Here is a 25,867-nt window from a genome sequence, read left to right as displayed (position 1 = left end):
TGAGCTCCCCTTAAGACCCAGAAATGGTGCTGGACACCAGGGATCTACAGATAAACAAAATTCAGCCTCTGCTGTCGAAGAGATTGAGACCCAGCAGGAAAGGCAGTTATGTAAACAATAAGAGTTTGGAGCAAGCCATGGTTCAAAAGGCACAAAGGTGGAACCCAGGAAGAAGTGCCCATCTCTGCCTGGGAGCATCAGGGACAGGCTCCAGGGTAGGGCATATACTTCCAAGGAGCATTGACCCCAAAGTACAATTTTTAAAAAAAGATTTATTTACCTGAGAGAGAGAGAGAGAGAGAGAGAGAACAAGAGCATGAACAGGAGGGGAAGAAGGGAGAGCGAATCTCAAGCAGATCCCACACTGAGCGCAGAGCCTGCCATGGGGCTTGATCTCACAACCCTGAGATCATGACCTAAGCTGAAACCAAGAGTCAGACGTTTAACCGACTGCAACACCCAGGCGCCCCCACAAGTACAATTAGAACACCCATCTCAAACTGTTTGAAACTTAAGTATGTTGAAAATCAGACCACTATCTGACATTGGGGGTTAAACATTTACCTGGTGTTGTGTGGATTAAAACATGTACATGCTGAAGTACTGAGAAGAAAAACATTCGGTGTGTTAGGATCAACTAAGAGGGAAATGGGGCTGTGGGGAGGTGCAGAGGTGGCCCCTCCAATAGGCACTGGCTCCCACAGTTCCAGTCATGGTTTATTCAAAAATGTGATTTTATAAGTCAATCAGAAAAAGACAATTATCATATGATCTCTCTGATATGAGGAATTTGAGAGGCAGGGCGGGGGTTCATGGAGGGAGGAGAGGGAAAAAGTGAAACAAGATGGGACCAGGGAGGGAGGCAAACCGTAAGAGACTCTTCATCTCAGGAAACAAACTGAGGGTTACTGGAGTGGAGGGGGGTGGGAGGGATAGGGTGGCTGAGTGATGGGACATTGGGGAGGGTATGTGAAACGGTAAGTGTTGTGAATTGTGTAAGACTGATGATTCACAGACCTGAAGCAAATAATACATTATATGTTAATAAAAAAATAAATAAAATGTGATTTTATTAACTACAAGAAGTGCTAAGTTAGAATGTCCAACTTTAAAACGATATCAAATTTAGTTTGTAGAAAAAATGTGATCAGCTTTATATATACCGACTTTATAAGGAAAATAAAAATTTGGTTAAAAATATCCTATACATGTTAACTCTTTGTTATGGAGTACACGGCAGGGGATGGGGAGAGGTATGTGACGGGGTGGTTAAATAAGCACCCCAGGCTAATTAGCTCAGAGCAAGTTTTTAGCCACAACTAGAAATGGCATAATTATGCAAAGATTTGATCAACAGTGCAGTAATATACAACAGAAACCTGAGGTTCAAAAAGTGGAAATGGTTGAGGTTTTTAGTGCCCTTGGTGCTCCTTCCTTGGCTGCCTGAAGAGCCCACCACCAAGAAGTGTTCTCAGGCTCCCAGAAATGGATCCCTGCAAACGTAAAAGGGATGGGAATGCTGTTCAAGCAGGCATGCCTGCTTCAAATTCTACGTGGAACAAGATGATGGGGCATACATAAAAATTCAGGATAAAAAACTCCCGTAGTCTGTAATTTTATAGAAGTCTGAATCTCTGCTAAATGAAATCTGGCTACCTAGATGTACTTGGGCCAATTCAAGAGGTCAAAATGAAAAGCATCTGTAGACAGCAGAAGCATAACCAGCAATAATTCCTTTACTCCTCCATCCCCATCCCCCACCCCAGACAATTTTGCTTTTATTTTCAATGTTCTTGTCTTTTTCATAGGCTTGATCTCAGTGTCCTTTTATGACGAGGGTAGTAAGTGATCTATTACAAAATCTGGGCTGAAACATGATGAATCTTTTTTTTTTTTTTTTTAAGATTTTATTTATTTGTCAGAGAGCACAAGAGTGCAAGGCAGGGGGAGTGGCAGGCAGAGGGAGAGAGAAAAGCAGGCTCCCCACTGAGTAGGGAGCCCAATGCAGAGCTCATCCCAGGACCCCGAGATCATGACCCGAGCCAAAGGCAGATGTTTAACCAACTGAGCCACCCAGGACCCCTGAAACATGCTTAATCTCTGGGAAGAAATATGCAGCTGCCTCATCTCCTGAATGAGCAGCGCTGTAAACACATGCAGTAAGATACAGTGAACACATGACTCCATGTGCAAGGGACTTTTGGCTCCACCCAATCCACGACCCACCCCATTAATGGGAGAATCCTTTAAAAAAACCTTTCTGGTTATAACATTTCACTGGCTTAAAAAAAAAAAAAAAAAAAAACACCCAAAACACTTTAATTTTAACCCGTTACTTGCTAGGTATGGTTCAGACTATTTAATAGGGCAAAACTCCAAGACAGACCATAAAGCCTTAGAAATGCTCTCCAGGGGCACCTGGGTTGCTCAGTCAGTTAGGTGTCTGACTCTTTCAGCTTGGGGTTGTGAGAATGAGTCCCAGTGGGGCTCTGTGCTCAGCAGTCTGCTTGAGATTCTCTAAGAATAAATAAATAAATCTTTAAAAAATGCTTTCTAATCATAACGTCTTTCCTAGGAAAATCAATCTCAGATCTTAATGGTTTGCAAAGCCAGGTACTTCGAGAGAAACCAGTCCTGTTACCCTGACCTCCTAGAAGGGAAACTTACCTTTGGCTCCACAGCCAGGTGTCTCTGGCTTGGGTGGCTGGGTGGCTGAAAGTGAGAGGAAACGTACCCCTCTTCTATGGTCCCACTGGCTCTTACATCTTCCTCTCCTACCCAGTACTGTAAATGCCAACTTCCTTGCCTGTATTTCTCCTCTATACAAAAGCTCTATAACGACAGGGACTGAGTAATGTCAGGATCCAGCACAGTGTGTCTTACCAGTCACTTCAGTAAGTATTTGTTAAATGAATGGATATAAAACCATTGAAGCCTGGGATACAGTGTGGTGTAGCAAAAGACAAAGTAATCATCGTAATTCTCAACTTTGTAACAATTATTCTTACTCTGAGTCAAAAATTCCCTGGATTTTCTTCCCTGATAGGCAAAAACGTAAGCATGGATAGTTAAAGGCTCTTCTAGAATTCTACATACACATATGCACAAAGCATGTTTAAAAGTGTAAGTCCAATTTTGAAATGAACACACTAGAATTCATTAAGTGCAAATGAACATCAGTCCCTTTAAATGTAGGTACTTTGAGAAGCTACTTACTCCTTCAATTATGGAAACCAATTTGGAATTTTGCAAAATACTTTTTGTTTGTAATTTAAAGTAAGACAAAAAATAACTTAAAAAATTTACAAAAGCAACATATATTTACTACAAAAAACAAATCAGAAATTATAGAAGGAGAAGATAACCAACCCACAATCATACTGACAGAAGCACTACTTACTTGGCCTGGGTATAAATCTGAGTCCTCCTGCTTATATAAACATATTCTATATGTCTACATTTTTTTCTTTAAAACAAGGGTTATCCTATACCAGCAAACTCTTTTACCCTAATATACCTTATGAATACCTTCCCATACACTTTGTAAGCATAGTCATCTGTAAGGTGTCAATATTAATTTATTTAACCAATGACCCACTGCTGGATATTTAGGTTATTTACCCATCACTATTACAAAAAACAAACAAAACAAACAAAAAACCCCACATTAAATGTCCTGACAGTCAAAATTTAGTGCACATAATTATGTTTTCAAAATTTCTAGAAGTGAATTTTTTGAAACAAGGCTGTACGTTTTTATTAACGTTATATTAGTTTATTTAACTTATTAAAGTTGTATGTAGTTTGTATGCGGCAGACTTCCATCCTTTTGACAGCAGATATAATCATTGGAAGGAGCCGAGAAACACTGGGGGTCAAATCTGGTGATTAAAGCGAGAGATCAAGCGAGGCAATACTATTTTTAGTCGCAAGCCTCTGACTGTTCAGCAGTGTGACTGGTTTTCATATGTGACCCAGAGTGACTCTGAAGGCAGTTGCCACAAGAATACCAAACTGTTGTAAGCCTTGGCCCGTTATCAAACTAAGCATATTACTTCCCAAAGACACAGTCATGAAGGGGATGAACAGAGCTAGGTGACGATGCTTTCTCAGGATTCGTGATACTCCAGTTACGTCTAATTCACACATGTAGAAAGTCTCAACAGTTGAGTTAACCAATTCATTTTAAATAGCTGTACTGGTTCTCCTGAAACTTAAATATGTGCAGTTTTTCCAGTGTGACATTCTCATAAACATTAATTTACCACTCGAATGACACCTCACATGTTACTTTTTAATTTTCATACTATGATTAGGCATCTAGATAGTACTCTCTCCGTTTTATAAATGAGGAACCGGAGACTCAAAGAAGGTAAGTGATTTGCCCTGAAGGCAAAAGCTGCTAAAAGGCACAGCCAGGAAGCTAGGAAGGATCTGTTTAGCTTCGGTGCCACGTTCCTTTTCTGAGCCAGCCACACAGTACCTCTGGGTAATTCTTAAATATATCATTATACAGTTGTTCAATCTTAACTACTATGATTAAAATTTCTTAATGACTATTACTACCAGTGAATAATCCTACTCTTTATTTAACCTGGAAGTGAACTGAATGAAACTGGAGGTATTGCTTATGAATAAGCTCATTTATATTCTTAAGAAAAACTGGCAGTAACTGCAAAAACCCATTAATTCAATTTGAATAAAGTAAATATTGATACTAGACTCTACATTTAAAGAGACTTGTCTGGCAAGTGAGTAACGTTTTAACAATAACCATCATAAAAGGGGGAGAAATTAGAGCAGTAAGTTGAATAAAAGGCTAATAAAACTCAAAGGAAACAGCTCAGTGTTTTCTTTTAAACCCTGAAGAACACCAAATGTATATTACGTTGCATTAAGAGTCATTTCAAGAAAAGATTATTAACAATCTAATAGTAAACACTAAGAATTTCAATGATATCCAACTCAAAAATGCATAGGGAGAGTAAAGTTATTTTATTAAATCATGCACATCACGTGTGTTAGTGCAAATAGTTTAATCTGTACTCCAGAAATTCTATTGTACTTTATATCTTTACAAAATAGATTTAAAACAATTATTTACTTTAAAAAATGTAATTCTGAAGTTAAGCATTTCAGAACAATATTTGCAATAACCTATATACAAGAGGTACTGGGTACCACTGGCATATTAGCATTCTGTGGTGGAGTGGCTTCCTGCAACAGAAAATGATGAAATGAACTATATGACAGCATTTTCTACAAGTCGTTTGTGACTAATTCCTCCATAAATCTAGTGATCCTCCCAACAGCAAATCCCAAATAGCATAAAATATAACCTTTAAAGTATAAACAACGACTGCCAAACATCACAAGGCAAATTATATCCTAAACTTCTATTTCAACATTTGGCTAGGCCTGTGGATTGCCACAGAACAATCAAGCCAATTCACTGACATTCCCTCCCAGTCTTCATTGACTGAAAAATTTAACTATGTGATACTTTAGGATATTCTATGACCTAAAAAAATTTTATTGACATAACTGTGGTGCCGCACAAAACCATAGCTAAACTGTCACTTCTGTGTTTTAAATTTATAACATCAAGCAGTGTTTAGGTGCCGCACTGTGCATGGAACACTATTAATCTTGGGAATAATGCTTCTCATAAACAGAAAGTCCCAATTAACAACAGTAAAAAGAAAATAACCGTTTGCATACCCGACCAGGAAATCTGTTGGTAGGTAACAACAGCTCACCTTGAACATGAATTAGCTTTGAAATATCATAACCAAATTAAGTCAGTAAAAGCTTATCTAAAGAGATATTAATTCTTTCTTCAATTAAACATGCTTGGAGGAAGAGATGATAGAAAAAAAAAATCATGCTTCCTAAAATGCTGTATATGAGAAAGTAACTTGGCTTTTAAAGAAAATATCTCTTTAAATACATGAGGTTTAATAAATTACATTCCAATTGACTCAACAGTTTGGTTTACTGCACTGAAATTGTAGAACTGTTTTTGCTCCCAGAAATACTTCAGTTTGCTCAAGAAAATACACACTCTCATGGAAAGTTTTTCAAAGTTGATGTCCTCCACATTGTCAAGTCACATTAAGGCTGAACAAGCGTGCACATATTCCCCAAATTATCACTAGAACAGAATATTTTCCAAGTGTATTTCTCCTTAAAAAAAGAAAGAAAGAAAGAAAGAAAGAAAGAAAATCCACACAAATAGTTGTCTCTAAGTCTTGTTCCCAATAGCTCAGTGGTTTTATAACAAGTAAAAATGGCGTAAATATGTAAAAAATATATATATATGTGTATATATTTCAAACTGATAGGCACTGAGCACACAGGGCCTCTCTTCCCATGTATGTACTGGTTGTTTGGTTTGGGTAGTTTTCGAATCAGAAAAATGAATTATCTGGCCATTAGAATTCAGAGTAAAATACCCATAAATTTAATGTTATAAATAATTTGGTGTACCAAGAAGCCTACTTTAGGCCACCATAATATTCAGAATCTCAACATACTAATTTAAAAATTACATGAAAAATTGCAAGCAAATTATTGCTTACAGTAGAATAAAGTCACAATTTTATATCCTCTTTATAGATAGATACATTTTATATAATTTAAAGCAATGACCCTACAGCTGTATTCTTGTACTTCTGCTGTCTTAAGAGGTAAAAAGGAAGAAAATGGTTCTGTTTGTCCCCAGCATGAGTGTGATGCCAGCTTCTAAAGGGAGGACGGTGTACGGACTCAAGAAACGCTCTCATGGAGACGCTCTGGCCAGACCTGGCACGTACAGCACGATGGCTGTCACCGCAACCAGGGCAGCCAACATGGGCATCCAGGGCCAGGGTTTCTGTGTGGAAAGAAACCAAGAGTCAATATCACATTCTTCCCTCTCTTTTCATACCTATTAACCCCTTGGTTCCAGAGAATCCTGAATACTTAACAGAATATTAGAAAAACCTTATCTTTGCATAAGAATACATTTTAAAAAGCAAAGGAAAAAAGGTGAGGAAGTACAGGTGTGAGGAGAGCTGTGACAGCAGGAACGCTTTTAGAGGACGGTTGTGTGCAAGTCTGATACAGCTCAGGAAAGTCTTAGGCAGTTTTCAATTTCGTTACAGCTGAAACCTAATAGTGACTTCTAAGAAAACCTGTGGGCTCAGCCTGCTTTACTTATTTCAGTATCCGTATATTACAACTAACTGATACACACGGATGCCTGGAATACACGTCTGCCTAAACGTTTATTTCTTGATAAAAACCAGATTTGTATGTTGGGGTAGTTTTACACAAGCTAGCTAGTGGGTAAGGTGGCAGAAAGAAAATGGTCTAAGCTTTGATCCTCTAACGTGAAACCACAGAAGACAAGATCAGATGGGGTTCAAGACAGGGAAGTACTCATAGGACCCTGCCTCTTTGACACTTTTGGTAAATACCATGTCCAATGTAGTCATGTCATGGATTATCTCGTATGTTCTACTAACACACATGCTTGTTGCAGGTAAGCATGGGTGGGCGACTCCCTATTAACCTTCAGAGAGCGTTATGAAACTAACGTGCTCTGGCAGACAGCTTTACTTTCACTAGCGTACTGAGAGTCTTAGTGAGAAAGCTGGCTTTTAAAGAAATATTCTGATGTTGCAGATCAAGGCTCAGAGAGATATGGGATAGGTTTATACTCTCATAAGTATGTACATATTGGGGTTGAGATTGTAAGCCAATGGCTCATTATGCTAATCTTATCCTTTTTCGTCTTCATAGCCACAGCGTAAATACAGGTAAAGAGTTGAAAGGAAGAAACTCTACACTATGGAATAGAAGAGGGAGAGGAGGAGGGGAAGAAAGCTGGCTGAAAATTTTAAAGAGGCAAACGCTTCATTTCTCATTCAAATCTGATTAAACACTTAATTGGGGGGGGTGCCAATATTGCAGCAATTCTTAGTTTACTCCAGTTTGCTAGAGACAAAGACTCTGTTAAAGGCAGCACATTAACAACGGGTTAGGTTGGAATTAATTCATGGTTAGCAGTACTACAAAGGAAACAAGACAAAATGTTATGTGATTAGTTGATTGTTCACAGCATTCGTATGACACAATACATGGCATACTAAATGAAGGGTTTGCTTCAGGTAACGGAATACCTGTGTGGTTTTGCCATGCACTATGTTACAAATATGGCACAAACAGGTGGCGGGGACAAACAGACAAGGACTCAACAGTAGTGCTTGTACCTTTCTCTACCACAATGGACCGAAACACCAAAACAGGAAAGCCAGGAATAGGCCGATGAATACGGCTGGGACGGGTTGTAATATGGAAGGCTAAAGAAGGGAAGGGATATTAAAATCATTTTATGCTATAAAAAAAATCAGATAAGATGACTTAGACCCATGGTGGGAAGGAGGGTAGGAAGACTGAGGTAATAGAAGTAAAAGCACTCAGGTTTTGTACTGATTCAAACATTGTAAAGACATCTAATACAATCTAGAATGACGGGACTGTGGTACTAACTACCAGTTTAAAAGGGACAGCTGGAGGCAGTGGACAATGTGGGTGCCCCTAATCCCTAATGAAATGTAGCACTTTAAGACAGAGCAATGGCAACACTTCACCAACTGATGCTCTGCTTGACCTTACGTTATTTTTGTTCCACAGCTGGAATCCATTATTTGATAATGTAGTCTCTTGGAAATGGCTAAAGTTTATTTTATCCCTCCATTGAAACCTTTTTTTAAACCAAAATTGTCTTCCTCGAGATGGTACTGCTTTTAAGCTTAAAAATAAAACGCCTTGTGATACATGCTTCCTAAACCAAGCAAGAGATCTGACACAATGTGTGATAAACATTGGATATATAAAGACAGCCAGCTGAGTCTCAGGGTTTTCAGTTATGTTATCAGAATATAACAAATTTTTAAAATTGGAAAGAGTTACTACAGTGAGTTTTATTACAGAGAAAAATTTAGTACCTTAAGTCTAATACCACAGAAAAAGGAAATTCACCTTTAAGGTAAATTCTTGGTACAGCTAAAAATAATAATAGCCAGGTTACTTTTAAAAGCCTCTAAATAGTACAGAGGGATCCATTCTGATTATGCTAGATGTCTTCATAGGTTAATTTAGTAGAAGGAGGACTGAAATTCCATACTCAGAAAGATATGAATTAACACAAAAGAGAGAAGTAACCAAACCATTATGATCTGATATCAGAAGAGTTCTGTAATCCATGTTTCCAAAATAAACACAATTTTGCTTATAGCATAAAGCCTCCATACCTAATTTATCAACTTCTGAAGGGCTCTACCTAAGCAACAGGACTTCATTTTCTAAAAAGCTAAAACTTTCTTTAGCAAAGGACAGCTGGACATAACCCATGAGCATTCTGTGTGCAACTGTGTAACTGGATGGCCATGCAACACTCTTTCATACTCGTGCGGCAAAGTTAAGCAGAGTGCTTTCCTTTGTAGGAAGGGTGTGGCTTACGCCACTGCAGTGTCCAAGCCATGACAGGGATTTGAAATAAGTCAGAGCACAACCAACTACACTGAACAGCCATCAGTTAGGGCCCACAAAGGCAATGATCACCAAAACGTAGAACACAACACTTATTTAGTATATGTAACATCTTTTTAAAGACCATCTGCCTTTCTAGTAAATGAAAAACAAACAGTAAACTCAATTTATATGAAAATGTTCCAATTTCACACACACACACACACACACACACACACACACACACACAGCCCTACAGAAACTCAATAAATATTCCCTAATATTTATAGGAGGTCAAAAAGACACTAAGCTTTTTAGGAATATGCTTTAGTGATAACATTATTAGTATAAAATGAAAACTGTAATTAAGTTTCCATTTTTTGATAAAGCCAAATGCTAAGGAGTCAGTATGTACTACTCTTTCTTAGGCGGGTCCCTGGTGGTACAGGGCTTCATCTCTCAGCAGGAGAAATGAAGTGCCAGATGATGGCCTGGTGACAGAATTTCAGATTCATCTGGGAAAATCTGACAGTTCTTAGGTAAATTATTTTCTTGTACAAAAGGCTCTTCCTCAGGCAGTCCTCAGGCTCTTCTAAGGATACTGGTTAAAGGGGAAAATTCTTACTCAAAAATTTGACAGCACAAAGATTCCATCATGGAATTTCACAATGAAAAGCTTAGTTCATGTACTATAAGCCTTAATTTCTCAAATTAGTAATAAAGTCCTCTGAAAAATCCATTTCAGGGCTCTCACCTGCCTCTCAGTCAAAGCTAAGCCAGTTTGCAAAGACTTACATTATTTCCTTTTTCTCGGAGCAGCTTCAGGTTGTCTTTACATTGTTTGAGCTCATCTGTGATTGATTGTTTTTCCTGCTCAGTCATTTCAAACTTCAACTTCAGTTCTGAGAGTACAGTCTGTGTCTTTTCATACTAAAGGCAAAGAAAAAAGAGTGTGCAGACTCAACTTAAAATGGGTATGAAGTTATGGTTCTAGTCAGGCTTAATACCAGACCTTATTTAGCCACCTGCAACATCAAAGTTAAGCCTTTTTGTTTTCAGGAGGTTAAGAATCATTTGCACTAATAATAGGAAGTCTTTAATGTTAACTTTATTCTACATAAGAACTTTATGGCCCTGGAGTTAAAAAAATAAATAAATAAAGAGAAATCACCACTGTGTCATCTGTTTCTAATCTAAAGGGTCACTTTTTTTCCATTGAGTGAGTTAGAGGAGAAAAGTAAAATAACTTTCAAACTGACCCAAAGAAAAGCAAGTATAGAAAAAAACTCCCTAGGTTAATTAAATGGCAAGGTTAGGAAGTCTGAGTTTATATCCTGGTAACCAATGTCAGCCAAGCTATTTTAGTCCTAAGTGAGAAGTACTAATTCCCATCAGGCTTTCCTTCACCCAGGCATCACTGGGTAGTAAAGTGTTCTGGATAAATGAACTTCTAGGCAAATGATGTAAAGAAATATGTATGTGTGTGTGTGTATACACACACACACACACACACACACACATACATCTATATATATGGTACTAACCACTATGATTGGGACATTTCTATTTTTTGACCTAAAACTTATAAGCATTAGTAAATAATTTTTACGAATCTATTCCTTACAAATATTTTTCTAGAGTGAAACATGCCACTTCCTGCTCTGACAAACTGTTCTTTGAATATAATTTGATGTTCAGACAGATAAGCTCTCCTCTGAATGCAGGTGACATCAATGCTGGACAGTATGGCTTGTTTTTATTTAAGTGCCAAGGAGGCAGGAATTCTGACTTGGTTCTACTTCTAGATATTGCATCGTATGTGCAAGCTCCCAGTCAAAGAGCAAAATTGTTTTGCTCCTGGCTATGCCTCTGTCTCAGCCACCACTGCCCCATTCTGCCATCTCTGAAAGTTTTAGAAGGAAGAAAAGACAGACAAGGGCCGAGTATAATAAAAATGCACCATGGGACCAGCATACCACAGAGGTTTCTCCTCTTTCAGCCTATCTCCTAGAAATTTCTCAAGTGAGGACACCTTTACGTGGTGCTCTGAATAATGAAAATACTCTGGAGTGATTAATTAGGAGCTCATCATTATGCACTCCAAAGAGAAATATTAAGGAGGATGCGAATGTATAAAAACATTAATCAGAAGAGGTGGAGGCAGGGGGATTAGCGTCAACAGAGAGATCATTAGTTAAGTGGGAACAAAGATACAGGTACTGAGTGGGAGGTAAAATGTGAAGGAACTCCCTGTTACCTAACAGTGTGCCCAGAACAAGTCGGGGTTCTATGCCAAACAATGAACTACAGAGTAAGATTCATGGACTTTATGACAGCTTTTTTTGTGGGGTCTGTGGACTTCCTTCCAGAAGGCAGAAGGTTGCCAGCAGGCTGCCAAAGCAAATTCAGTATACCTAGACTAGTCTCTTAGAACATAATCAATTCTCAATGATCTGATTCTTAACAGTGACTAATAAAGGATAAGTGAAAACTGCTTTGCTGACCTAAATTCTCCCTTACTTTCCTTTCCTGCTATTCTTACATCCAGCCTGCCCTTTATACCAAAGCACTTAATCATTTCTCCATTCCAGGGGCTGTGAAGCAGAGTGACAGAAAGGCAGCTCAGTCAGGAAGAGCCTGCTGTTTACCTTCAGCATGTGAGCAGAGTGGGAAGGGCTCTGGCCCCAGAGCTGGGTGGTGAAGCCAGACAACTTTCCTGAGTCGGTCTTTTCACCATGGACTTGTGTACTCAACGTTTTATGAGTTCATAAAATACAGATATACCTACTAAAGTATAAAGAATCTTTTCTTAAGTCAGATATAAAGATGATATATCATTATTTTTCTCCTAATACTTGAGGATTAAAATTTACTTTCTCATGTACTTTTTTTGGTTAAATGTTCAAATACAAGTTGCCATACATATGAAATTTAATTGTTGGAACAAAAGGTCGCCTTCTGCAGCCTTAATTTCAAACCTGGCTTGGATAGTATTTTTGCTCCATCTTGCTTTCTAACTCGAAGGTGAGAAAGGAGCTCAGTCCTGATTAAGAGGAAAATACCACAAAATATTACCAACACCTTTGGTTCTTCTTCATAAAAATAAGCATATCTGGCTTGCTTAGCTTGTAATATTTTAGCCTGTTACAGTGCTGAAGATACATGATACTGTGCACATTAAGCATGATTCTATGAGAGAAAGGAGAACAAAGGGGAAATGTTGAAAGAGAATGTATGTGCATTAATAAAAGGTGGTAATTCATTTGCAGTGGATTACACAGATACAAGAACATTTTAGTTACAGACTAGCATCCAGTAGTTGACATCAGGACAAACAGAAAGAGAAGCAATTTTACATTACAAAGGAGTGTGATGACTACACATCATTTCACAATGGAAAACACTGAACAAGAAATTAGAGAAGAAACATACTGACAAGTTCACACATATTTTTAAATGTGCTGCATTTAATGCAATCCAAATCTATCAACAATTTAGATGCTGTGACAACATGCCACTGCCATTTGTGGAAGCAGTTAAAGCATTTCTCACTGATTGCTCAGTGACCAAAAACAGGCAAACAAATAATGCAACAAAACGGCCAATGCATTCAGAGTAACATACAATAGAATCATCTTCCAACCACAGCATTCTTCCCAGATTTTGAAAGAATTATGGCATATGGACTGGAAGGACACAAAGTGCTTACAGTATTAAATACTAGGATATTTACTTTGGCACAAAATGTGTGTTCCAACTAAATAAAATGAGATTGCTCCCAGAACGCATATCCTTAGCAAGAAGATAAAAACGAACATATTACAAAATCAATATGGCCACACATAAATAAAAAATGTTACAGGTTTTTTTTCTTTAAGAACAAACATGAAGACAGAAGAACAATAATCATGTTCACGTTCAGGATACTACAAGGAAAGGGAAGTGCAAAGAAAAACTGCATTGACTGAACAGATTTCCTAAAAACAATTTTGGGGAAATTTGTTATTAAAGACAAAGTGTTGTCTTCAACTTCCTTCTATGTATAATGAATCCTTCATTTAAGAGAATCTTCTGGTCGGGGATGGGCCCCAACCAGAAGGTCAAGATGTATCAGCCTTCCCTGTCCCCTGAGCTGGCCAGGACTCAATGTGGGAAGGATAAGGTGGCAGGACTGAATGCAGCTCTCCTTGCCCCGTTGTTCACTTCGTTTTCCTCAGAAAGAAGCTGGGTGGGGTTTCTGGTCCAAAACCAGCCCTCACCATTTTTAACGTGATTTTTTTTGAAAGCCACCCAAGTCAAGGTTTTAAGCAAAATGACATGAAAAGTGAGCATGCATATTTGTGAAGAAGGGGAGAAGAAGGGGGATAAAGGGGTGGGAGTGCAGGAGAAGAAAGTAAAAGGTCACAGAACACGTGTTTGGCTGGCTGGCTATGAAGTGAATTTTGCTTAACTTTCAGGCCAGTGTTACTGAGGGCTTTAGACAGCATTACGGTGTGGCCCCAGTTTGTTTCCAAAAGTATTCTAAGTTAAATATGATACTGTCTTTGAAAGATAACAATGAATTGAGTAATCTGGTATACAAAGGGCTTCTCATACAGGTCGACTAACTGGTAGAGAAAAAGTTTTAATGTAATTTTATATATTTATATTTTTGAGACCAAACCCTACTGATGAATTCTCTATATATGGACCATGATACACAGCTAGAAATCACCAAGCAGAGATGCTCCAAGTATCAACTTTGTGACAGGTAATGTGACTTCTACTTCCCTTTATTTCTAACTGGCATGAATATCTGATTTGGTTTTGGCTTTAAGTCCAACCATAATCGGGCTCATAATGTCTTTTCGCTTTACCTCTTTCTGTACATCCTTTGCTTGGTTTTCAGCCTTACTGAGAAGCGTTTTTAAATCAGCTGAATCCCGAAGATGCTGTTCTTTCAAGGATCCCACTTGATTCTCAAGCTGTTTCCTAGTCAGTTGAAGGATGCTGAGATCACTGGTAAGCTCTAAACTCTGCTTCTGAGAACTGTAACATAAATATCGACAGTTATTCAATTCACATAGAAACTAGACATAGCAGGAAGTCCAATTTCTTATACATTTAATTAGGAGGGATGGGAAAATATATAAAAGAGAATAAGATATGCTCAATAAATAAAAAATATTAAAATACTTTAAAAATTGCATGTTTAAAAGCTGTGTTCTATTTTCAGACTGAAATATGCACAGAGGCTGAAATCTTAAAAGTGCAAGTAGGAGTGACTAACTCCTAAAAGTGACTAACTGTGTATTTTGTTATGTCACATATTAATTGTTTCATAAAAAGAATCAGAGAGGGGCTTTCCCAGGAAATCAGCACGTTTCAACTATTTTCTTATTTAAGTTTAAGTACTTGACAAACAGGATGGGGAACAAAACCTTAAAGCTTAGGAGCCACTGTCGATTCAAGTAAAGATAAACCTACTTTAATGAAAAGACACACCAAACTGGGGGAAAAGCATGAAACAAAGAACCAGGAGACGGGGTTCTAGACCCCAGCGCTGCCACTGTTCAGTTGTGGGACACTGAGCAAGTCACTTAACCGGTGCAGTTTCCTTTTCTGAGGAACCATTTCCTGAGCTCTAAGAGCTGTGCCAGGCACCTCATTACACACACAAATAACACAGGGAGAGTCTCAGTGCCCTCCACTGTCAAGTAAGAAGATTGAACTCAATAATTTCTGAGGCTGTTCTCTGGCTTAAATTCTACAATTACTTTTATACTTGATGTAAATAGTCCAATTTACACACTAGGAAAACAGCTTGATAGGCAGGAATAGAAATTCTGTGTTCAATCCCTTCTACATCACAAACAACAAAAAACAAAGACCTACATAGTGTAGCTGTTTGAAAGAATGTGGCTCCCATCTACAACAGGAATAGCTAAAGGAGAATAAAGTTTTCAAGATGACAGTTTTATGCTTCTCAGAATGGATCATAAGACTCAGATCAATAATATTAATGAAGGAACTCTGGAGTATAAATCCCATTCTGACTGTATGCCAGGCAGATTCTTAAGGGGTGTGATGTCAGCCCAATATAGCTAGGAACTAAATAGCATAGAAGACTCTGTGAAGAAAGACTAACTTCTAAATACTACTGAAGTGCTGAGGAGGCTTGCCAAATAAAGTCAGAGTGCCACTAAACCAGAAAAGTTTAGGGAACAGAATTTGTCTTAAATAGTTGATGTGAGTTTAGACAGACAACTGCAACTAATGATATATATTCCACCTTTCTGGGACCTGCATGCTTCTAAAGATTTTTTTTTTTATTTTTTTTTTTAATTTATTTGACAGACAGATCACAAGTAGGCAGAGAGGCAGGCAGAGAGAGGAGGAGGAGGCAGGCTCCCCGCCGAGCAGAGAGCCCGATGTGAGGCTCGATCCCAGGACCCTGGGATCATGACCCGAGTTGAAGGCAGAGGCTTTAACCGCTGAGCCACCCAGGCGCCCTAAACTGCATGCTTCTAACTCATAAGGAGTTTGCTGCTTTTCAACACTTCAACAAATCTGAAATAATTAAAAAAACAGCATTTAACAACCTGCCAGATTCCAATTAATTACATCTCAAAAAAGAAGGAGTAGCTTAAATCTTTAAAATATCAATAATCCCAAGGTGGGAACAATTTAGGATAATCAATATTAGTAATCAAAGATTACTATTTCTCGCTTAATAGAATATCGAACTAATGGATTCCCTAAGATTCCAAATATGAAGTATTTGAATGTCTGCATCATCTCACACTCATTTTAAACCAATCTGCCCAAATGTGCTGTCAACACAGATGATCAGTTGGTACATACATATACACTCACATGTGAATACAGTTCTGTTTGGGCCTTTATTTCGTCCTATTCAGATTTTAGAATTCTTTTTATAAAATTATATGTTATAAACGTGTTTACATTTTGTGCCTAATTACCTCTAAACATTTAAAAAGTAATATACATAAATGTATGAAAAGACTGAAAAAACAGGACACAACAGATATTGTTAAAAAATGGTACTGTAAGAAGGCATTTTAGAGAATAAATCTGTACATCTTGTTCCTTCAACTAGTTCTTGATTTTTAAAAATGTATAATCTATTACAATTGTTACTGTTTATAAGGAGATAATGAGGCTTACTGTTTTCCGATGTATCTAGGCCTTTCTTTGTTTTCTCCTAAAGCTTGTTTTTATGGGGAACTGACATTGACCCTGATCACTGAGTTTCTGCTAACCCTGATGCTCTTTAGAAGTATAAACACAGGCTCACAAGAGAGTAAAGACTCCCATATCTGATGTACTGTGGGGAGGCAGATGGATTAATTAGGAGTAGCTTCAAAAATAAACATGTACTACTTTCATACTCTGAATTAGAACATAAATAGTATTCAAATAAAAATATGGAATGGATCAAATTTTTAAGGAAAAAATCAATTTTAAACTATACAACAAATGGTGGGGAAACAGGACTCCATTAAATTTGTTGGCATAAATTTATTGCATTCATTGGTTTGCTTGTAAGGTACTGGCTATTAGAAAGACATGACTGGTTTTGGAGAGTTCTTGATTTTATATACTTTATATATTATTACTCTTTAAATGAAATTATTTATTAATTTATATTAAACTCTTTTATGTGAAATTCAAAAGCTGAGTTTCTATCTTTTCAATGGTATAAATTCTTTATTATAGGCATCTCCTGATTACCCTTACTAACAAAAGGAATCATTGGTGTGAAAGAAAAACAACTTATATTTGAAATTTTTATCATTCAGTTTATAGGACAAATTCAATCACTAAGTATAGATCTTTGCTATTTGTTTGTTTAGGGCTTTGGTGGGGAGAGGGGTGCTGTAGTCCTTGAATGTGTATTCTTGAGTGTGCCAAAAGGAAAGGACATGTAGGATGATGACGGAAGTCCAAAAAAAAAAAAAAAACAAAAAAAAACCCTGCTGAAGTAGTCAGTTAGTGTGCTTAACTGTCAAACGGCCAAAAGGAGTCTGGCTGAACATTTTCCTCCAAAAAGGTATTTAAGTATCAAATTTAAATTTAATTTAGATGAAAATTTAAGATAAAGAAATATTTTGAAGCTAAAAGAGTTCTTGCATACTTGTGCAATTCTTTTTCTTGCCGCTGCAGTTCTGATGATAACAAAACATTTTCCTTTTTTAGAGAATGGCATTCGGTTTCCAATACATTCCATTCCTTTTTCAACTTCTCTAGTTCACCTAAAATAGTTCCAAAACATAGTCATTAATATAGGAATATAACTTCCATAATAATTCAAAGGTTAAGGGAAATATTTCAGAGAAAAACATACTTGCCCCCTCCCCCCAAAACATGTAGATTTTGCATGGCTATTCTTTGCTTACTGCTTATTTTGTCTCTATACTTTAGGTAAGTTCCATCACTTTGAACTTCAGTAATGTTTTCTTCCCACTTCACTTTTATAAGACAAATAATTCAGTAGTATTAAAATAAAATATAAAATTGTAAGAAATTTCAATTTATTGTAGAACTTGTGGACCTCAAGAATGTTTATGGACCCAATATAAAAACATTACTTTATACAACCAAACTGTTACCAAAGAGAAAAACAGCTCAAATGGTTATTTTGTGCAAGTTATAAAGTTATCATTGTCAAGAGTTAAGAGGTTTATGTAAAATATGCACACTCACTTTGTAGCCTTGTTGCTTCCTCTCTCTGCTGGTCCTCACACTGCTGACATCGAAGCTGAAAACTATTTTGCAGACTTGCGATTTCTTTCTCATATTCAGACGCTGCTTTCCGCCACCGCTCAAGCTCAGCTCGCACCTTCTGAAGCTCTTCTTGTAACGAGGCAATGTCAGTGTCCCGCTCAGAGGCAGCCTTTTCTGCTGCTCGATGAAGAAGCAAAATTTCATCTCGAGCACTAAGCAGTTCATCTCTAGTGCTTGTGATTTCACTGTCCTTCTCCTCCCGGAGATTCTCAATATTGATGTGTAACCTCTGTAGTTGGGCTAAAAAAGTATATTGATCCATCATTCTCTTTGTCTAAAGCAATTACAAATAAAGGAACTGCCCAAAAGGGATTGTAGTTACTGCACAGCCCAGGCTGTCAGAGCTGTTTGCTGCTTTTGATTAAATAGTACAAGCAAGCCATGTTTAATGCAGAAAATGTCAAAATATAGAAACACAAAGAGTAAAAAACCAAAGTGATCTTTTTACTTCTCCCACACAGAGAAAGCTGCTTCTAGCATTTGGTATTTATTCTTCTAGATTTTTTATATGCACTTTATACACATATAAAAGCAAAAACAGGGAGGGATTATAATATATATGGTGTCCCCTATCCTGCTGATGAATATCTTTTAATAACAAAAAAATTACACTGTGATTTCTTTGACTAATCCTTTATTTTAGAGATTTTAGGCTGTTCAGTTTTTAATTACTATAAAAAATATTGCTTATAATGCAATCCTAGTTTTTTTCTTAGGGTGAATTCCTAGACATAGAATTGTTTGGTCAGATGGTATGCTTTAGTAAAACCTTTGATGTTCTTTATTCAATTTGCAGTTTAAATGTCAGATCCTTAAAAAAGCTTTCTCTGATGTCTTACTTAAAAATAGCCCTCTCAATCTCTAGCCCATTACCCCGCCTTTATTAGACACCACATTTAATATTTGCTTACGGTTTATCTTTTCCATTGACTGTACATCTCATGCATACTCTATCCTCAACACTAGCAGAGCAAACAACCAAGAATTGCTGGTTGAATTAATGAACTGACAACATAAATGAATAATGCCTAATCAAGGAGGTATATTTTTTTTAACAGATCTGATCCTGTGCCCTCAAGGACTGAACTTGAAACAATTCGTATAAAATACTTGGTTCAGAAGAGAAAAATAGTCTTGGTTACTATAACACAAGAAAAGTATTGGTAGAAAAAGTTCCTTAGGTAGAAAAGAATAATTAAAATAATTAAGAGAATTTCAGGCTGAGAAAGGGGAAGGCTGCTCCATAAAAAAGCATTAAAAAATATGAGGACTTTTCAGTTTGCAGGAAGCACTGAGAGGTTAACAAGTTCAGAATCTGAAGACACAACAGTCAGCGTGATTAACACTTGAGGATAAAGTCATAAAACAACATGCTGGCACTAGGGGGCACTCAATGATGCTCAGGTAAGAATGCTTTAAGACAAAAGGCAGCCCTGTGTCACAGAATCTTTAGGGAAAATTGCCCATACACACCACAGAATGCAAATATAGATTGAAATCAGATTTACATAAGCTAATGGATAAAGTTATTAAATTACAAGAGTTTAAAGAATTTTCTCTTCAAAAAGAGAAATTCTACCCCAGAAATTCTAACTTGACCATAATTAAATTTAAATTTCTAAAGAACTCAAATGTCAATGGGGGTGCCTGGGTGGCTCAGTTGGTTAAGTGTCTGACTCTTGATTTTGGCTCTGGTCATGAAATCAAGCACTGCATCGGGTTCCATGCTGGGCACAGAACCTGCTTAATGTTCCCTCTCGCTCCCTCTCCCTCTATCCCTCCCCCATTCCAGGGCTTGCTTGCACTCCCTTCCTCCCTCTCTCTCTCTCTTAAAAATAAATACATAAGTAACTCAAATGTCCCACTCAAAAATAAGAAGGAAAAAAAAAAAACCCCAAGACTGCTTTTCTCTTGGATATTTTAAGGCAAACATCATAGGCCTTATACAATGATTCCCCATTTTTTCTGAAGTGAGATTGTCTATTTAATTTCTTCTCACCTTATATCTCAAACCAGAATTTTAAAATAACATTAGTTCCCTCTTTGACAATGAAGACAAATTAATTTTGCTTTAGGAATGTTATAATAGCATGGGAAAGAAAGATCTCCCCTAGGGCTCTCATAATTCAAGCCGAACAGTACCAGAACTGTGATCTGAAGTAAACCCTTGGCAGGCAAGGATCTTTCTGGTCTTTTCTGCAATGAACCTGTGATAGCTCACACAAAGAGAAAGCAAAATTGTGGGCATGAAGAGCAGCCTCTACCAATGAAGGCACTACAGGAATCATTATTCTATTCCATGTGCTATATAATTTTTCCTGAAATGCAAATAGTTTTTTTTTTTTTTTTTAAGCTTTATTTATTTATTTGGGAGAGAGCACAAGTGGGAGGGGCATAGGAATGGAGAAAGAATCTAAAGCCGACTCTGCGTCAAGTGCAGAGCCCAAATGGGGCTTGAACTCATGGCCCTGAGATCAGGTCCTGAGCTGAAACCAAGAGTCAAACATTTAGCTGACCGCTTCACCCAGGCGCCCCTCAATGCAGTGTTACGAGCATTAGAAATAATGTCACCACGCTAAAAGTGTTGATGCACAGAGTAGCTCAAATTGATATCCTGTCCAAAGACCCCCTCTGTAGTAACTCACTATATAACCCAGAGAGAGAAAGTCTTACCAAACCCATGTCTTCACCCATGCTCTCCCCACTCCACGTGTCCACTATTAGAGTACTAGGAAATTGTGTTTAAAACAAAACAAAACAAAACAAAACAAAACGCCCAACAAGAGCCTAGTTATAGTCTCAGATTCCAGGGACAAACCAAAGACATGAAAAATGGGAACTCTACACTCGTACTTTCCATTCCTTGTGAATCACTACAAACAATAATAATTCCAAATAACCCTGGGGTGTTTCATACCTTGAAGAACCTGTATTTGTTTACTGGATTCTTCAACTTGATTTCGATAGGCTTTTCTTTCTTCTTCCAAAAGAGCTAAAAACAAAACAGAATATATCTAATTTTGTGAGTTAATGTAAGTATTCAGAATTGAGCAGCTGGAAATTTCTAAGAAATTCTCACCTAAAGCTTATTGAGGGAAACAAAAGCTAAGCAGTAAGTATTATCAGTATTAGCAGTTAGATAATTTAAAGATTTTAGGAGCACAAAACGGTAGTAAGTAATAAATCTAGTCAATTGAGTAGCAGAGTTTTCTAGACCTTATATCACCAAGATTATCTGCTATTCTTTACATGAGGAGCATTCTTGATAGTTGTTAATCAGCATTTTGAGCTTAAATTTTAAAAACAGACTTAAAACTCTCATGTTTAGGGCCACGTATACAGTGAGTACTAACAAACAAAAAGCTCCCAGTTCCTCCTCGGAACGTGAATCTTCCTCCTCACCAGAGAGGTCATCTTAGAGAACATGAGGACTCCATAGGCCATTCACTTTCTCCTTGCTCTAAGACTGTGTGGAACCAAGTGATGCAACTAGGTAGTTATTGTGAATGATATGGAAATGTAAGCTCTAGGGAATAAATATCACCAGTTCCACTGGCCTATGACACTATGGATAAATAAACTATTAGAAAAGGTGGTTGGGAAACTGTAAGATTCTATACCTTTACCTTGTCTGGTTGTTCCCACTTACTAAAGAATACACTCTAAAATCACAGGGAATATAAATTTCCCTTATCTTAAACTGAAGACTAAGGTTAAGTATAACTAAAACTTAGAAATTCAAATACATTATGTTTTTTCTTTTTGTTGTACTTAATATGTAATTAATTGTGAAGATCTTTCATTGGTATGGGTCTTTCTTGGTGTTCACTCACATCAATGACGTGAAGGAAGTAGAGTAACTTTAACTCTTTATTGATTTGAAACATGTTCATAGAGGGTTAAGTGAATGTCCTAAGATCACATAGCTAATAAAGTTGTGGATCTGGAACAAGATACTCCGCCTCTGGACTCAGTCATATCACACTGTTTCCACATCCCCTAAAAAATCAATGTAATCTTGATCTCACCTTGAAGTTCAAAGCATTTTTGTTTACTTGCTCTAGCTAGTTCCTGGGCTTCAATCAATTCCTTGCGAAGATGCTGAATTTCTTGTTTTGCCTCAATTTCTGACTGTGCACCCTGCAAGTCATCTGACAAAAATATGTTTATTTTAAAAGCAAGAGTTAGTACAATACTATAATCTCTACAACCAAATATTAGTCATCTCTTTCATGTTTAGACATGCATAGCTGACAGCACAACTGAGTTAAATAAAATTTAGAAGCAAATTATATTAAGCATTTTAGTCATTTTACCCTGGAGAAAGAACACAGTACAGTTAAATATATATTATTAATTCATGGCAATGGTATTATAAAATGGTATTATAAAATAGTAATGGTATTATTTATAAATATATATATAAATATATATATCACATATATATTTATATATATATTTATACATATGTATAAATTATACATATCACTCATGTAGAGCTTATGTAAGCCTTGACATTCGGTAAAATGGGCATATGCCATTCTTCTTCATCAATTTTGAAACTGTTTGATAACAAGTCAGAAAAATTCCACTTGGAATCAACTGGAAATGGAAAAACAAAACCAAACTTTTTTTCAAGAAAAAGAAGAGAACAAAATTGTTCTCTTTGTGAGAAAAAAATAAAAACCAGGCTGAAATCTCCACCATGCTCACTTTGTCATCAGTATTTTCCCAACACTAAACACATAACAAATATTTGCTAAATTATTAAGTGATATAACCTAAATGGTTTTATCAAAATAAATTAGATCCAACATTGTATCTCGAATATGCCCCTTCCCCTAATGTCTTTCTTCCCCCTCTTGTAACTCTCCTCATCTTTCACCATATTAAAATTTTCTACTATTGAACACTGCCTGAAAAAAACATATCATCATTAGGTCATATTCTTCTAGTGCATTCTATTTGATTATTACTTTGGTTTACAAGTAGCCCAGGCATAGCCCAGGCATAACAAATTTATTACAAAAGAGCTAAGAGGGGGCGCCTGGGTGGCTCAGTGGGTTAAGCCGCTGCCTTCAGCTCAGGTCATGATCTCAGGGTCCTGGGATTGAGTCCCGCGTCGGGCTCTCTGCTCGGCGGGGAGCCTGCTTCCCTCTCTCTCTCTGCCTGCCTCTCTGTCTGCTTGTGATCTCTGTCTGTCAAATAAATAAATAAAATCTTAAAAAAAAAAAAAAAAAGAGCTAAGAGGGGTTCCCGGATGGTTCAGTTGGTAGAGCATATTACTCTTGATCTTGGGGTTGTAAATTTAAGCCCCATGTTGGGTATAGAGGTTACTTAAAAATAAAATCTTTAGTTGTGCCACCTGAGTGGCATAACTGGTTAAGCATCCAACTCTTCATTTTGGCTCAGGTTGTGATCTTAGGGTTGTGAGACTGAGCCCTGCAGTGGGCTCCAGGCTCAGTGAGGGGTCTGCTTGAGATACTCTCCCTCCCTCTCCCTATGCCCCTCCCCCCAATCATGCTCACTCTTCCTCTCTCTCTCAAATAAAAAAATAAAATAAAATCTTAAAAAATATCTTTTTTTAAAAAAGAGCTAACAATAAAATTTCACAATATGATCACAGAAGGTTTTAGATGTTACACACACATATTTTCATACTCAGATTATATCTTTTTCATGCAGGGAAAAGTAAATTTGACTCTGGTTTCATCTATTATAGTCAACGTATCAATTCTCCCTTCAAATAATCTCTTGGTAAGGGGGGAGGCATGTAAAAAGACAGAGAGACAGATTTTCCAGAGCACTGTCACAGTAACTATAAAACTTCTCTTCTTCCAACACCACACACTGGAATCTGCGAAGTCCTAGCTGCCCCCACCTCTGGATTTGTCATTATGTAGGACAGTGTCCTTATTAACAGGAGTATTTAGGAAGTAAGTGTCATGATGCCTACATCTTATTTAAAAAAAAAAAATTAAACCAAAACGTACATAAAGTCTTTCATTAGGTACCTCCTTTAGTTGTATGTTTGTGCTTTTTTTACCTTGACACTTTTGACATTTGGGGCTAAATAATTCTTTGTTCTGTGGGCTGTCCTGTGGGTTGTAGCACGTTTACAAGTTTCCGTGGTTCCTACCCACTAGATGCTAACAACACTCCCTCTGAGTTGTAACAACCAAAATGTTTCCATATATTACCAAATGTCCCTTTGGGGGTAAAACTGCTCCATGTTGAGAACTACTGTTTCAGGCTAATAATTTGATAACCAAGAAAAAAAATCAAATCTATATGTAGACTTCTTTTTCATACAAGCACTGGTTAGTAACTGTGAAACTGTATATTTTTGTGTATTCTAAAAGGGATCAAATAAATATACTGTGGATAAAGACAGCCAGGTTTTTTACTGTTGGAAAACAGAATTAACAACATGGAAATAGGGAAAACAGAATTAATCCTGTGGTGTAGGGTAGGATTAGAGTATGAACTCTAATAGATCTGAAACATATAGACATATGCAGATGCAGGAATAAATATAGGTATGCGAGACTGCATATAGATGTACACATATGTATGGGCATTAAGTATATGCATACATTTATTCTTAACTGTCTACTGAGTGGGCCTAGAAGCAATAAGCACACCAAATATTCAGATCTTGGTTTCTAAACACTATTCTCCACTAAAAAAGAACTAGAGGTCTTTGGAGAAATTGTTGATTTCAGTACTAACTAGGATGGGAAAATACAAAATGAATGTAGAACATCTTTTGTGTCAGAAAGTAACAAAGGGCTCAAAGAATGCCGGTTCATGTTGAAAAGATACAAGGGGCTCCCACTGTCCAAACGTGGGAGAATGTGTCAGAATAAATAATGATAATAAAAGGTTATAACCCACTGAACAACACATAAATCCATGAATTCACAATGATATAGATAAAGGAAAGGAAGGAAAGAAAGAAGGAAGGGAATGAGGGAGGGAGGGGACAAGGAACTCTTCCTTATGGAAATGCAGAAAACCAACTAACAAATGTAGAAAGAATGATAGAATTAGCACATCACTATTTGGCAACTATTATAACGATAACTGATTCAGGCAAGAATCCTTAGTAGATGCTAACACTAAGTAGATAAAAGTTGAGGAGGAACAGGATATTTATACAGAGTTAACATCACCAGTCACAAAATAATTCAGTATCAGTTTCCTCCTAATATGACATCCAATATTATTACTGAGGGACATTTTACAAAGTAACTGTACTCTTCAAAAATGTCAATATCTGATAAACAAAGAACTGAGAAACTGTCCCTGATTAAAGGAGACCAAAGACATGTGACAAGTGAATATACTGTATGACTCAAGATTTTCTCTTATGATGACATAATTTTTCTTTTATAAAAGACTTCATTGAGACAAGTGACAAGATGTGAATACACTCTATGGATGTGATAATGTAATACCTCATTGTTACTTTACTAACCAGGAGAGTTGTATGGCGGCTGTGTAAGAGAAACAGAAAATATTCATTTAAGTATTTAGGAGTAAAGGCTATCAGGTCTGTAAT

The 25,867-nt window shown here is 37.1% G+C and overlaps 1 protein-coding gene across 8 annotated transcripts in view; it reads right to left on the bottom strand.

Moving 5' to 3' along the window:
• Positions 1-4,976: 4,976 nt before the first annotated feature.
• LOC111143859 (sarcolemma associated protein) overlaps positions 4,977-25,867 on the bottom strand; it is a 141,576-nt gene continuing 120,685 nt past the window's right edge. For 5 of the 8 annotated variants that reach the window (XM_022497819.1, XM_022497820.1, XM_022497823.1 and 2 more), the window contains 7 exons: positions 22,332-22,454; positions 21,221-21,295; positions 18,223-18,543; positions 17,654-17,771; positions 14,373-14,544; positions 10,312-10,446; positions 4,977-6,874 (listed from right to left, as the gene is read on the bottom strand). In XM_022497819.1, coding sequence (XP_022353527.1) covers positions 6,782-6,874; positions 10,312-10,446; positions 14,373-14,544; positions 17,654-17,771; positions 18,223-18,543; positions 21,221-21,295; positions 22,332-22,454 — 1,037 coding nt within the window. In that variant the 3' untranslated portion in view covers positions 4,977-6,781. Of the gene's footprint in view, positions 6,875-8,255; positions 8,346-10,311; positions 10,447-14,372; positions 14,545-17,653; positions 17,772-18,222; positions 18,544-20,944; positions 20,948-21,220; positions 21,296-22,331; positions 22,455-25,867 lie in introns of all 8 variants that reach the window. The other 3 variants (XM_022497822.1, XM_022497824.1, XM_022497826.1) reach the window with 2 other exon arrangements.

Source organism: Enhydra lutris, unplaced genomic scaffold (assembly GCF_002288905.1).
Source record: "Enhydra lutris kenyoni isolate GAN:26980312 unplaced genomic scaffold, ASM228890v2 scaffoldscaffold10, whole genome shotgun sequence".
NCBI classification, from domain to species: Eukaryota; Metazoa; Chordata; class Mammalia; order Carnivora; family Mustelidae; genus Enhydra; species Enhydra lutris.
The sequence above is the reverse complement of the archived record's forward strand: the minus strand, read 5'-3'. Positions and strand labels throughout refer to the sequence as shown.